The following is a 15,556-nucleotide window of genomic DNA, read 5'->3' as shown; positions in this document are numbered from 1 at the left end:
ATATTCAGCTTGCACCTACGATGGGGTACAGCTATTTTTGGAAGTATTCAATTATCATTACAACAATTGACAAATTTTTGTAACTTGATAATATTCTAAACCAAATGAACATGGAACATAATGTTAAATATCTTAGAGACACATATATCTACGTTGATTTGCACAAGTTAAAGTATCTTAGTTAAACTTGAAATATCAGAATCTAAAACAATGGCTTCTTCTTTTGCCTTTTCTATACACTTCCTTTTCATATATATTTCTGTGTTTTACCCACTGAACTGCTCTCATTCTGTAGTTGACCTCTTTATTTTCATCAGTTTCTTCTTTGATACTTCTTGTCTTTTTGAACAAACATTTTTCACAGCTTGTATCACTGATTTCATAAATGTCCCCATTTAGTTTATTTATTTTTTTTTTTTCAAATGTAAAATTCTGCAAACTTTGGGCTGGCAAGACTTGGGAGTAAGGAGACGAGATGCTCGATTATGTGGTATGTATTAAATAAACACTAGTATGTTTTTTATTGTTCACCCACTATTCAATACAATATAATCTTAAAAATTAGGACTTTGTCCTTATCAAAATTGTTAACATAAAATGAATACATTGGATGGTACATGTTTCGCCTATTAATAGTAGGCATCATCAGCCATATTTTTTACGTTAGGAATAGATCAGTTACCTGATTGGAAATGACTTATGAATACTGTTAAAAACTAACTATGTCTTGTAAAATGGATTAGGGATCATTAAACAACTATTACAATGTAAAATGTACTATACTATTGCTTAATAATATTTGTGTTAAATTTGAGTCTAAAAACATGACAATTACACTAGCCAACATGATTTTGCGGTAAAATAGAAAATATGTCATTCTTATGGAAATCGCTGCCCTGATTCCGAAAATGATGCTATTTTTTTCCTATCATGTCTAGTTTTGACGCAATTCGGTGTTTTAGTATCTGCATGAATTAGTAAGATGTAATGTTGAAGGATGTTCTCGTGCAACATTTTTTAGAATACAATTATGTGATTTGATTTGTTATTGTTTGCATTTTATTATAGATTTATTGCTGTCTAAATTTTCATTTTGTAGTTGGGGATTTCCTGGTAAATTCATAACAAACTCCCCCAGATACGCAATAGACCGCGAGGTATGTAGGATTGAAGATAAGACAGTTGAGAGTTTGTCTTTCATCTTAGACCACTTGAATAATCAGACATGTTAAAAGCCCCAGCCCTTATGCAATGTTTATGATGGACTGATAAAGCAGTTTCCTTTCAAAGATAACAGTCCGAAAGTATTATACTCAAGAAGATGAACTTGTATTTTGTACGGGTGTTTCAAATCTTCTATGTCGATTGGGAGAGAAAGAGTATGATCCTAGTAAGTGACGTGTTTTTATTGACTCTTCCAAAATAAGTTTAAAGGCTGTTTTGTTTCATAATACAAATGTTCTGGCATCCGTCCACTTGCACACTCCACAAAAATGTCTGAAACATACGAGACCTTAAAGTTGGTGCTTGAAAAAATTAAATATCATGAGCATGGGTGGCAAATTTGCAGTGATTTGAAGATCATTGGATTGTTGCTGGGACAACAAAAAGGCTATACAAAATTTCCCTGTTTCCTATGCGAATGGGATAGCAGGGCACGGGATAAACATTGGGATACAGTGAATTGGATAGAAAGGAAACAACTACAACCAGAATCCAAAAATATCTTGAATGTAAGTCTTATTGACCGTGAAAAAAGTTTACTTCCACCCTTGCACATCAAATTTGGATTGATTAAACTGTATGTCGAGGCATTAGATAAAAGTAGCCTATGCTTCCAATATTTATCCACTAAATTTCCCTCATTATTAGATCCAAAAATCAAAGAAGGCGTATTTGAAGGACCACAGATTCGTAATCAGATGAAGGATAAAATTTTCACAGACACGATGACCAAAATTGAGAAAGAGGCACGGAACGCATTCAAAGATGTAGTGACTAAATTCCTTGGCAACATTAAGGACCCTCAATACAAAGAAGTTGTAAGGAAAATGTTGGTAAAGTTTAAGGAACTCGGTTGTAATATGAGCCTTAAGCTTCGTTTCTTAGCTTCGCATTTGGATTATTTCCCTCTAAATTTCGGAGCTGTCAGTGAAGAACAAGGTGAAAGGTTTCACCAGGATCTCAAAGATGCAGAACGACGCTATCAGGGACGTTGTGATGTGAATATGATGGCCGATTACTGTTGGTCTATTGCACGAGACGACTCTTCTAGAGATCATTCAAGAACTTCAAAAACCCGGAAATTCCACGGGAAAAGACGGAGGTGTGAATCTAACCTGCACATAATGTAAGTAACAAAACTATGTATGTTTAACCATGTAATTTTTATTCAAGGTACGGTTATATTAATTTAAAAGCAACTGTACAGTCGAAACTAAATAGGCGCTTTATGCTTCAGTTTCACGAATTTCAATATACATTTAAAATATAATACATACTACCTACTTGCTTACAAAGCAGCAGTTATGTGTATTCAATGCATTAAAAATATGATTGCGTTTTGCAAGCTGAAATTTACATTAATACATCAAATTTAATCAATACTAAGTATCAACAATTTTACGTAAGAACAAAATAATATTTTGTAAAATTGCCACCAAACCAGACGTGATTCGCCAAAACTAATTTTTTTCTCGAATTCTGCGTTAAGAAATTCATAAAACCCACCTAGTTTCGTTTTTACCGCACAAAAAAAGTTTTATTTTGCAGGCTAGTGTTATTTGAGCATTATGACATAGGTGGTTGATTCTTGATATTAAAGTCTGTGTATACTATGTACATATCAATCAATCAATCAATCAATCAATCAATCAATCAATCAATCAATCAATCAATCAATCAATCAATCAATACTGATCTGCATTTAGGGCAGTCGCCCAGGTGGCAGATTCCCTATTTGTTGTTTTCCTAGCCTTTTCCTAAATGATTTCAAAGGATATTACAATAAAGATAAAAATCAGAAAACACATTCCATTTAATTGTCAAATGATGTGTTGTTACAAACTTGAGAAAAGTTGAGCATTGGTAATGGTCGTTGGTTCTTGAAGTTGATAAGTATTGATTTTCATTTATACGTTTATAAATTTTGAAGAATTTTCATATGACATGGTCCTTTTTGAGATAATATTAGTTGGAATGTTAGTGCCGTAGGCTATATTGAAGTTTGTGTTGACGTCATTAGGCCATCTTCTTTGATGTAGTATTTGTGGAAAGAGGTTGTGATAGGTGTGGCTCTTTATTGTTGGACGTGCTGAGGTGAGCGTACTGGTCGAAAGGTAATGTTGTTGTAGTAAAAGTTGTTGTCAATTGGTGGGTAGCCAAGTGTGTCATGAAATTCCTTTCGACCGCTGAGATGTTAACTTATGTTGAGAGCTTTAGAGCTCTGTTTCGAGCTGTCAGGGGAGAGATGGCGCAATAATTAAAACTGAAAGGAATCCTCTTGGCGAAACTTACATCACTTTTTATCCTATTTACCATAATACCATTGTCTGCTGTCCATTTCACTTATCTGCAATTCTAGTTCTTTACTCATAAGAAAAGATAATGGTCCAATAATACTGCTTTGCAGAACCCTCCTCTTAATCATTATAAGATCAGATTAATGCTTCACCTACTCTAATAGACCTCTATACATACGATTCCGGAGGTAAAGCTTCCTCTCGATCGGATCTCTGGGAAGGGATGAAGGAAGAAGGAATAAAAGCCTTACCAAAAAAAAAAAGATTTTGAGATTAGGTACATGGAATTTATTAACTGTATTACAGCAAGGAAAATTAGAAAATGTTAAATAAGAAATGGTAAAAAAATAACCTTGACATACTGCTACTAGGGATGAGTGAGGTTGGTTGAGAGCGGAGATCTGGGTACTGGCAGATATACATTATATTACTCAGGTGGAAAGTGCAGGAGAAAACATGGAGTAGGGATATTAATTATCAAGGATATAAAGTATAAAGTGATGAAAGTTGAATATATAAATGAACAATGATGCTAAGACCGGAAGGTGATAAAAAAGATGCGGTACTAATTCAGGTGCACATGCCAACTGGCCAATGTCCAGAAGAGGAGTGCTATGAACAAATGGAGATTAGTGGGAGAGAAAAGAAGAATGCATGCATGGTGATAACGGGTGACTAGAACGCTGTTGTTGGGGAAGGACAGGATGACTAAATAGTAGGGAAATATGGAGTCAGATTTCTCAGAATGAAACACGGCAGTAAAATAGAAAAAAGAATTGGATAACTGAAGAAATGATGGATAAAACAGAAGAAAGGAGAAAATAGAAAAATGCTAACACTGAGGAGGGAAGAAAGATGTATAGAAAGTTAAATAATGAACTAAGAAGAGAGTCAAAACGTACCAGACAACAGTGGATCAGGGAAACCTATAGCAGAACAGAACGGCTGGAAAGAGAAGGTAAATTTGACCTGATGTACAAAGAAGCTATGGAACTGACATTCAAGGAAAGAAGGAAAGGAAACAGAATGACTGAGACTGAGAGGTCGGATGGGCAGATAGTAAGTGAACCTGAAGAAGTTAGGGAACTATGGAAAGCATACATAGAATGGTTATATGATTGGAGTAGCAGACCAGATGAGAGTGGTATAAATCTGGACAAGGAAACTGAAATGAATGAAAATCAGATTAGTTTCAGTGTACTAGAAGAGGAAAATGAGACAGCCATTTAGGAAATGAAGAATGGAAAGGCAGATGGTATAGATGAAATCCCAGCTGAACTATTCAAGGCACTGCAGGAGAGAGGAAAGGAAATATTTATAGATAGATAGATAATTTATTTATTCTGCCAAAGTTAGGGATGGCTGCCCCTGTCTTACACTTAACCAATAACAAAATTAAATTGATGAATAAAAAACCAAACCAAACCCCATGTCACCACAGCCCATGAAGGGCCTTGGCCTACCAAGCGACCGCTGCTCAGCCCGAAAGATTACGAGGTGTCGTGTGGTCATCACGACGAATCCTCTCGGCCGTTATTCTTGACTTCCTAGACCGGGGCCGCCATCTCATCATCAGATAGCTCCTCAATTCTAATCACGTAGGCTGAGTGGACCTCGAACCAGCCCTCAGGTCCAGGTAAAAATCCCTGGCCTGGAAAAGAATCGAACCCGGAGCCTCCGGGTAAGAGGCAAACACGCTACCCCTACACCACGGGGCCGGCAAATTGATGAATAACTAATTACAAATCATTACAAAGTAACCTATCATAAACTTAAGAACAACTGAACTAACAGCTAACAGCAACAGAAGCTACTCCTGACCATATTGGAAAAGCAGGTGAGAAATATTTCATAGCCTTGTATGTTGGGGACATGAATGCTCCAAACTCTTGATGTTCTACACTGTCAGCTTTCTGAAAAGTGTGTGACTAAAAGCAAGTTTCGCTTTGCTAGCTTGCCACTTATGCAAGATGCAGACTAATATCACACATTATGTACATATCATCACGTCCAAACATGGATGGAGAAAGAAAAGGACCCTTTGAATTGGGGCTGAATGACAGGCAGGAAAGGGCTGACTCCCATTAAAACAATGAAAAAAAATCTGCACCAGATTCATTCCCATAAGACAATTTTTTGCTGTTGTAAAAATGGAGGTGCCAAGGTCTGCAGCTGCAGAAAGGCCGGTTTGCATTGCTCTATTAACTGTAAGAACTTCTATGGACAATCATGTCTAAATGTCCCTCAGATTATTGTAAACACTGATGACAGATGAAGAAGTGGTGACAATAATTGACTAGACAACTGTCCAAGAAAATGAATGTATTACATTTGTTATACTGCAGAAGGTGATGAAAGTGACACTACATATAGAACCAAAAGATCAAAAGTCTAACATTACTATACATTTTTCTACAAAAAAATGTTGTTTACAGGTAAGCATTATTTGTACTATTATTATTGTCCACCTCTGGTGTAGTGGTTAGTGTGATTAGCAGCCACCTCCGGAGGCCCAGATTCAATTCCCGGCTCTGCCACCAAATTTGAAAAGTGGTACGAGGGCTGGAACGGAGTTCACTCAGCCTCGGGAGGTCAAATGAGTAGAGAGGTGTTCAATTTCCATCTCAGCCATCCTCGACGTGGTTTTCCGTAGTTTCTCAGTTCTCTTCCAGGCAAATGCCAGGATGTACTAACATAAAGCCATGGCCACTTCCTTGTCTATCCCTTCCAATCTTCCCAGCCCTCCACAAGGCCCCTGTTCAGCATAGCAGGTGAGGCCACCTGGACGAGGTACTGGTCCTCCTACTCACTTCTATCCCGTCGACCCAAAGTCTCACGTTCCAGGACACTGCCCTCGAGGCGGTAGAGGTGGGATCCCTCGCTGAGTCCGAGGAAAAAACCAACCCTGGAGGGTAAACAGATTAAGAAAGAAAAAATATTTTTATTATGGTATGAAAATTAGCCTCTCGAAGACTAAATTGATGTCAGTAGGTAAGAAATTCAAGAGAATTGAATGTCAGATTGGTGATACAATGCTAGAACAGGTCGATAATTTTAAGTATTTAGGTTGTGTGTTCTCCGAGGATGGTAATATAGTAAGTGAGATTGAATCAAGGTGTAGTAAAGCTAATGCAGTGAGCTCGCAGTTGCGATCAGCAGTATTCTGTAAGAAGGAAGTCAGCTCCCAGACGAAATTATCTTTACATCAGTCTGTTTTCAGACCAACTTTGCTTTACGGGAGCGAAAGCTGGGTGGACTCAGGATATCTTATTCATAAGTTAGAAGTAATGGACATGAAAGTAGCGAGAATGATTGCTGGTACAAACAGGTGGGAACAATGGCAGGAGGGTACTCGGAATGAGGAGATAAAGGCTAATTTAGGAATGAACTCGATGGATGAAGCTGTACGCATAAACCGGCTTCGGTGGTGGGGTCATGTGAGGCGAATGGAGGAGGATAGGTTACCTAGGAGAATAATGGACTCTGTTATGGAGGGTAAGAGAAGTAGAGGGAGACCAAGACGACGATGGTTAGACTCTGTTTCTAACGATTTAAAGATAAGAGGTATAGAACTAAATGAGGCCACAACACTAGTTGCAAATCGGGGATTGTGGCGACGTTTAGCAAATTTTCAGAGGCTTGCAGACTGAACGCTGAAAGGCATAACAGTCTATAATGATAATGTATGTAATGTATGTATGTATCATTTGTATTTTGTATACATAAATCTATAATTTGGGTACAAAATATTTCGTTTTGTCTTTAACCCTCCGCCGGGCGCGCGCTATGTGGTATTTCATTTGAAAATTGGTTTCTTGTTTACTTATACCTGAATATTTTTATTTAGGGATGTTCTTAAATAGTTTATTCATATATTTGAATTAAAAAACTCTATTTCTTATTTATTTGCTGATACAATGTTATGGTAACTTAGCCATCATATTATTTACAGAATTAATAATACGAGGTGTGTTCAAAAAAAGACCGAACTGTGGCTAGAAAAACTTTATTATGTAGCTTACATCATTTCACAGACTGTCCCCTTCAAAATACTCCCCTGCACTATCAACAGCGTGTTGCCAATGTTTCTTCCACTTTTGGAATGCTTCCTGGAATGCACTTTCTTTGATGGCGCGAAGTTGCCTAGTCGCATTCTCCTTGATCTCTTCAATGTCTTGGAAACGATGTCCTTTCAAGGTGGTTTTCAATTTGGGGAATAAGAAAAAGTCTGCTGGAGCCAAGTCGGGAGAATAGGGCGGATGGGGCACAACAGGAATTTGGTGTTTTGCCCGATAACTGTGGACCAAGAGAGAGGCATGTGCTGGCGCATTGTCATGGTGCAACATCCAGGATTTGTTTTCCCACAGTTCAGGCCTCTTCCTGCGCACAGCATCTCTCAAATGCGTTAAAACATTCTGGTACAGTTCTTTGTTCACTGTCTGGCCTCGGGGTACAAACTCATGATGGACAATGCGGTTTGCGCGCAATTTACAAAGTTCGGCCTTTTTTTGAACACACCTCGTATGCTACCGAGACAACGTTTTAGTCTTTAGATATCGTTACTCACGACAACACAACTTTCACAGAGATAGTTAATCATAGCATCCTTCTTACACTGATCACACACTATGGTCGTGTTGACATTTGCCTCGTTTTTTCTGGGTATATTGCACAGGTTCCTCCACAACTTCTGCACGGTACCTGATGAGAAATGTCTTTATATCTAGAGGTATGCTTGAAATCATTGCATGGACACTCAGTTGCTCTTTCATCAGTTGAAGAGCTAGATTCTTGAGATAAATCCTCCTCCTGTCTTTAGGGTTGCTCTCATTGAACTGGAAACAATTTGAGAATTTATGCCAGCCATATTCATCAAAGCATAAAAGATCAACAAAGGCCATCTTTTTGTGATCGTTGCCACTGTGTATGATGCACACATCTGATCCACGGTTTCCACTCCCCCTTTTGTGGCATTATAGTCCAGAATGATATGCGACTAACTTGAGGCTTTGTCGATTGTGCCTGTGTCATGCATGGTAGAGAGTAATATTACAAATTTGTTCTTTTTAGTAACTTGAGATACTAGAGTCAAATCTTTTTGGTAGCCGAATATTGATGATCCTACCTCTCTACATTTTTGGGGCAGCAATTCAGCTGGTAATTCTTTCTTGTTTTTTCCTAAGAGCTCCAATACAAGTTATGCCCTTTTCAAGTAACTCCTTTGCTAAAGGCACACTTGTATACCAGTTGTCCATAGTCAAGTTTTGGTTAGTATCTTTGATTGAGTCGCCTAATCTGTGGACAATTGCAGATGGCGTGTTTTGTACAGAGGAAGGGCCATCTGGCTGCTTGCCTCAGTATAGTTCTATGTTGCTGGTTTATTCGGAATGTAATGTATGAATCCACATCGTCCTCTAAACGGTTCCAGTTTCTCATCTACAGTAACGTACTCACATAACCAGTAGCTTGTTTTACAGTTAGTAAATCTGTCATGCACATACATGATAGGAGCAAGCTTGTCGGTTTTCAGCAGCTCTGGTCTCCTTGTCATCAAACCGAATACAGCGAAAAATAAAGAGAAATCTCTCTGCACTCAAGCAAGCATGGAGAATTTCAATTCCAGTCCCATCTGCGGACCAAAGTTCGTCGACATTAGTGTGGCTTAGTTTCTTCATGCCTAGTAAGTACAAGACACCAAAGACCGCCATCATTTCACATCTCATTGTGTCCTTTGCGTCTCTTTCTTGTGAGTACTGAATTTCATCCCAATGACCAGTTATGAATAAGTTAGTGCACCTAACAATTTCATCTATCATATCAGAATCTATGAAGAGTAAAAAAATTTCAATATTCTTTTTTATATCTCTGTACCTTTGAACTGGCACGGGCAATTTCTTCTTCAAAATGTTTTTGCATTTAGTCTTGCATGCAGTAGAGAAATCAGTTTTCCTCCATTTCGTTTCCTTGTCTTTTCCTACAAAATATAAACTTGATACAGCCTCACCAACATCATCATCATCATTATCGTCACAACTTTGTTTTGACTCAGTTTGGTGGTCACTAAATTGAACTTCTTCATTCTCTGCATCAGAAAATTCACTGCCACTATCTTCTTCGCTTGAATGAACTAGCTGATCATCTTGCAAGTTGTTTAGAATTTGGCTTATAGCCTCGTCATCAATCAGCACCGACCTGAAAAAATTACTACTATAAGTATGATATTCCTAATTCAGCACCGAGTTGAAGGTTACAGAGAGATAACTCAAATGTGTTTTCATCTACAAAATGAAATGCAGAACAGAAATGGCAGGAATTTAAAATGTGTTTGATTGACAAGCTTTAGAGCTTAATGTATGACAAATAGGCCATGCTAAATAGATGGACAAAGACAAAAAAAGTAACAAAGGTACTTGGATAGTTTTACTTACATGATTAGGCACATGGCGCACTCAGTGCACCAGTGGTGTATTGGAAAGGAAATGTGTTTCTAGCCAAATGGAGCTGCAACAATCACGCCTTCAACACACGACAGAAGATATTCCACTGGAGGAATACGCGGGCTAACAAGAAAATAGCGCTCATCCTCTCCACACACCCCGTAGTAAAGGCGCTTTGGCGCACTGTGCGCCAGTGCGCCCGGCGGAGGGCTAAATTGAACAAATTTGTTTACTTTTGTATGCACCCCTTATTTGTAAATGTAGCCTTCTATTTGAGCCAATTCAGATGTATATATATATATACTTTATAATTATAAATATTCCATGTATTGTGGTCTTATTTGTAACTTCTTATGCACGTATGTAACATATGCCTACAAAGTGTTTGTCACTCATTTTATGCTTAAATTGCATCAATAAACCGTTAGAATGATGGACACTGTGTTATAGTGGTAGTTTTCCTAAACTTTTGGAAAAATAATGTTCTTTGAAGTTCTGTATTTCGGTAACTACGGGGTTTAGATAAACAAGGTATGGGAGTAAATTGTAGCAAATTACCGGTATGTGCTCTACAGAAAATGATAAGAGTACTTTCTTTTGTAGGATTTCATAGGAAAGAGTTACAGAGAAAAAATCGAAAAAAAGTGACACAAAAGTGGTCGTACTGCAGCATGGGGCCCATAGGATAGTTTGTAGGGTTGGGGGAGGGGGCTAGACCTGGGGGTATGTAGTATTTTTAATATTTTGGAAGATGAATGGCGACTTGTATTCCACGGTAGAATACCACACACTGTATCCCCTACCACTTCTACGTAATACCGATTTTTAAATAATTTTCTTAAAAGACACCTGACTATATTAGAATTTTTTCTTCCCCTGGGAGCTAGGGTGGGGGGGGACGTCCCCACCTTGCCTCCGAGCATGGGCGCCCATGTACTGAAGAGAGCACAGGCGCGCCAAATTAGAAGACTTGGATTTTTAATAAGGGCCTAGATACAAACAACATATTTGTCAGGTAATATGCATTTGTTCACTAGGCTAAATACAAAGAGAGGAATTTAACAATCTGATTGGTTCTGGATTATACAGTTGATTACTCTGTGCCCGTGTGTCAGTCACCCTCTTTTATAATCTCTGTGGTGTGACATCGTGAAGTAGCACGTCTCTCCGTAGACCATCATTGTGACCACTGACGAACGCTTTTAGTTTATAATTGTATACGATGCAATCACCGTGTCAAACACTACCATTTAGGAAGAATGCTAACAGAAAAACAGCAAAACTTACCTGTGTTAAAGTGAATTCTTAACGGCACAGGAACATATGTGGTCATAAAATAACTCGCGTTTCTGGGTAATCACAGCCACTTCGATACTCCCACACTCTCTCTGTCGGCGGAAATGCTGTATTATTTCTCTTACATGATCCTTGGCTGTATTTGCAACGTTCAGTTGAGTCCAACTAAACAGATGATAAAGGTAACTGGCTTATAAATTATTTTGGAATCCTCCATATAAACTTAAAGTACACTTTGATGGGAGAAATATTTTTATTTACTTCGGGGGAGATGTATTATTTCCCTAAGTGAAATGCAGCCGTTTGGAAGTATCCGAATTTTGGGAACTAATCGATGACTCGATTATCAAGGAAGCCAAGTGGAAAAGTTTTTTTTATTAAGCTTACACGACGGTAGTTCGTTGATGGGTTGTTTTAACCATATTTTAACAGGAGAAGTATTATGTACAGTTCGCTTTGATCTACCTCCCCATTCTTCCTGGAAATAGTGATTGTGGACTTAAAGGGAATTTGCGCGGGAATTTCCATAACGTAGGTGTTTGCCATCTAACCTTTTTTGACGTTCTTGTAAACATGACCGATAACGAAGATTCAAGAACTATTTGGTGTGGTAATTTGTCAGACAAAGTTACTGAAGATATCTTATTTGAATTATTTCACCAGGTAAGTTAATTTTGTATTTATTCGTAGTTAGAATTCATAGATAAGGAAACCTTCAGTTCTAACCTCAAATGCCGTCAGCAGGCTATTACTTTGCTCAATGTCGGAGTGGAAAATTAGTGGTTGACGATTATTTTGTCTCCTAAATTCATTATCCATTTCATTTTCCTGTGACAGAGTGCAGTCTGACACATTTCTTGTGATTACCATCTAACTTAATTTTCTAACATGTTTGGTTACTTCTACAACCTTCTTAATACATTGCCATTACTGGAAACGGTTTATAAGTTAGTGATATTTGTGAAACAGTGGTGATAGATTATGTAGTTTCGTATTACGTACAGTGAAAAATGTTTACATAGACTACTTGTTTAAAAAGCTATTGATACTGAATGTTGGCCAGTGGTGTTTATCTAAAAATTTGAACATTTTAGTAATATTATGTATTATAGGGTGGATGGCATTATTTGGGTATAATAAACAGACTTTTCTAAGTCTAGACAGCCGTGGCTTGTTACTATGATAATATTTTCCAGTTAACTTCCTTTTATATATGGTAGCACTGTGACCTAGACTGGTTGACCTCTTCTTGTTGTAATAAATAAGTATACCATTCCCCCCTCCCAACTGGATGTGCGATGTGGGAATTTGGGTATACAGTTTGTTGCTGAATGAACCGCTGAGTGGAGTGGCCACGCATTAATACACTACAGTTATTGAGCCAAGCTCTGCATTCGGAAGATGATTGGTTTCGAACCTCAACTGTCCTGAGAATGGTTTTCTGTGTTTTCCCATTTTGATTATGATGATAATGTTCGGGAGGCGCTGATGTGCCGGAATTTTGTCCTGCAGGAGTTCTTTCATGCGCCTGTAAATCTACCGACACGAGGCTGACGTCTTTGAGAGCCTTCAAATACCATCAGACTGAGCTAGCGTATCTGCCAACCGTCTTGGGTCACTCAGCCCAGCGGTTTCCCATTTTTCACTTCCAGGCAATTACAGGGACAGTTCCTATTCATAGGCCACAGCCGATTTCCTTCCATCTCCTTACCCAGTTTCATTCACAGTCACTCATTTAATATTCATCAGCTCATCAGCTGAAGTTGACGTTATGAAGGGCACGTGGCCAAAAAGTGTGAAAAGTATAATTAGGTTAAAAACTTAATTGAATATATAGTGTGTGTGGGTGGGTGCATGTGTGCGTGCATGCGTGCGTCTTGTCCTGTTACCCGCTCCCTATAATTCTAAGAAACCTTCTGTATTGAAGATCACTGTTTCAAAGTGCTACTACCATCTACGAGACCATACAGTGAACTTCTAGAAAGAAGGATCTCAGAGAGAACAAAATAGAACTAGATATCTACAGCACAAGTGCAGTGATAGAAAGGAAATGGACTGAAGAAAATTAAGAACAAAGAGATGTGATCACGAGATATGCTGTACACGGATTCTACCATAGAATATATAAAGCCAAGACATACCATCAACCCAGTGATAACACACACACACACACACACACACACACACACTCTCTCTCTATCTCTCTGTGTGTGTGTGTGTGTGTGTGTGTGTGTGAGAGAGAGAGAGAGAGAGAGAGAGAGAGAGAAGAATTGTGAAAAGTAACCTGACCAAAATAAGTGAAATCCCTGCTCGAATATTTCTTTATTCATTTTGCCTCATGGCTGAGGTGTCATATCATAATTCAGCTATCTAGCTGGTGAACCATACTCCACCATTCTTCTCTATCCAAAGCCTTCAGTGTGAATACTCTGAGAAAACTTTCTAAAGGACCATTCACCATGTCAATCCATCATGTTGATATTCATCCTAGTGGTCTGGTTCCTTGGACTTTATCCTCAACAATCTACTTTTTAAGACTACCTTCTGAGTCCATTATGTGACCAAAGTAATGTATGATCTGCTGAGAGACCATGCACAATGGACAAACTTTCATTGAAGTTGGTTAAGAATCTGAACATGTTCGTGCAAGGAATCCTTAACATTTTCTTCCAGTACCACATTTCAAATCTCTCTATTCGCGCACAATTGCGTTGTAGGATTATCCACGTCTCTGTGCTATGCAAAAAAAAGTTGAGGAGACTAGAGATTAAACAAGGTTTTTGTAAATATTCTTTTCCAAATCTTCTGCAGACGGATCATTGCTACCTTTGCTGTTTTGATCCTTTGTTTTACTTCATCTTTGGAACCACCAGAATTGGACACTGAGGAGCCTAAATATACAAAGGTCGATCAAATATAAACAGGATTTTTGTTCCTGAACATCAACAGTTGGTAGGACTGGCCCCACACATCTGCCACGCTTAGGCGGGACCGTTAGGAGTGGAGAGAGCGTGCTGTTACATATTTCCCGCCGTTTCGTCAGTAACGCTCACGATGTCGGAACAACAGGTGCACCCCTCCACTGCCACTGAGCAACGCATAATTATAAAATTTCTTGCTCGTGAAGGAGTTACAGCGGTGGAAATTTGCCAGAAATTGACTGTGCAGTTCAGTAATCATACATTGTCAAGGACACGTGTGTTTGCCTTGCATAAAAAATTCAAGGAAGGACGAGAACGTGTGGAAAATCAACCACACGATCACCGTCCTCGGACCAGCATTACAGACAAAAACATTAGTGCGGTTAAGGAGGCATTTTGCTGATTGATTTTTTGCATGAGCGACGCACAATCAATGCTGCTTACTACTGCGAGCTGTTGAACAAGGCGAAGGTTACATATCACTGCAAAAGATGAGACCAACCGATTCGACAGGTCATCCTCCTCCACGATAATGTGCGGTCCCATACTGCAGCTCTGTCTCCAAGCTACAGGAAATGCACTGGACTACACTTGATCATCCTCCTTACAGCCCAGACATCGCCCTGCGATTTCCATTTGTTCAGACCACTTAAACTCTAGGAGGGCAACGATTTGAAGACGACGGGAGTGTGGAAGACTTCGTGCGCAACTGGCTGGTGACACGACCCTGTTCTTTTTACGATGAGAGCATCAAAAAGCTGCCCATACACTGGGACAAATGCATTTCCAAAGCAGGAAACTATGTGGAAAAATAAATAGTAATTTGCCTTGTGTTTTTCAATAAATGAATTTAAGTTAAAAAAAAGAAATCCCATTTATATTTGATACCCCCTCGTACATAGTGATTTACAACCTCATATCCTCCCATCTGATGTATACTTGGACTGCTGTTGTCCTTATGATCAACAATCGTGACCTTGGTTTTCTGTCATTTAGCCGTAATCCATTTTCTAGGCTTGTTTTCTATGCTCCCTAGATCAGTTCTGTCAACTCCTCTTCAGATGATGCTACCAAGGTGGTGTCTTCAGCAAATCTCAGGTGCTCATCTTGCATATAGTGCAGTACCCAAATAACTCCACTTGTAAATTGCAATTCATTAACAAACTATTAGTGATCCGTTACTAAATTTATGTGTAATGTAGACATACCTGAATTTTGTTTCTGTATCACAACTAGTTCTTTTTCCTTGGTAGTATTATTGTGACTAACACAATTTTTTAATCTTCCATCAAAGGCGCCTGTTAAGTCGACAATGTACATTAAATTGACATTTGTAGGAATACTAGGTTATGTTTTATTCAGAATATTGTATCATATAACC

General features: G+C 38.6%; 2 protein-coding genes across 5 annotated transcripts in view; one reads left to right on the top strand and one right to left on the bottom strand.

The window, feature by feature from the left end:
• The window catches only part of LOC136881127 (transcription termination factor 4, mitochondrial), a 132,752-nt gene that overhangs the window by 11,832 nt on the left and 105,364 nt on the right, over nt 1–15,556 (bottom strand). Inside the window, exons 1-2 of one of the 4 annotated variants that reach the window (XR_010860987.2) lie at nt 11,246–11,318; nt 5,491–6,426 (exon numbers count right to left, since the gene is read on the bottom strand). The exons of 2 other annotated variants lie outside the window; for them this stretch is intronic. The gene's annotated coding sequence lies outside the window, so the exon portion shown is untranslated. Of the gene's footprint in view, nt 1–5,490; nt 6,427–11,245; nt 11,337–15,556 lie in introns of those variants that run through there. One more of the 4 variants, XM_067153787.2, reaches the window with a different exon arrangement.
• Nucleotides 11,509–15,556, top strand: part of LOC136881128 (RNA-binding protein 7) — a 59,355-nt gene continuing 55,307 nt past the window's right edge. The window contains exon 1 of the mRNA XM_067153790.2: nt 11,509–11,917. Within this exon, the coding sequence (XP_067009891.1) occupies nt 11,828–11,917 (90 nt within the window). The 5' untranslated portion in view covers nt 11,509–11,827. The remainder of the gene's footprint in view (nt 11,918–15,556) is intronic.

The sequence above is a fragment of the Anabrus simplex genome, chromosome 9 (genome assembly GCF_040414725.1).
Source record: "Anabrus simplex isolate iqAnaSimp1 chromosome 9, ASM4041472v1, whole genome shotgun sequence".
Classification (NCBI taxonomy): domain Eukaryota; kingdom Metazoa; phylum Arthropoda; class Insecta; order Orthoptera; family Tettigoniidae; genus Anabrus; species Anabrus simplex.
This window is presented reverse-complemented; position numbering and strand designations above follow the sequence as displayed.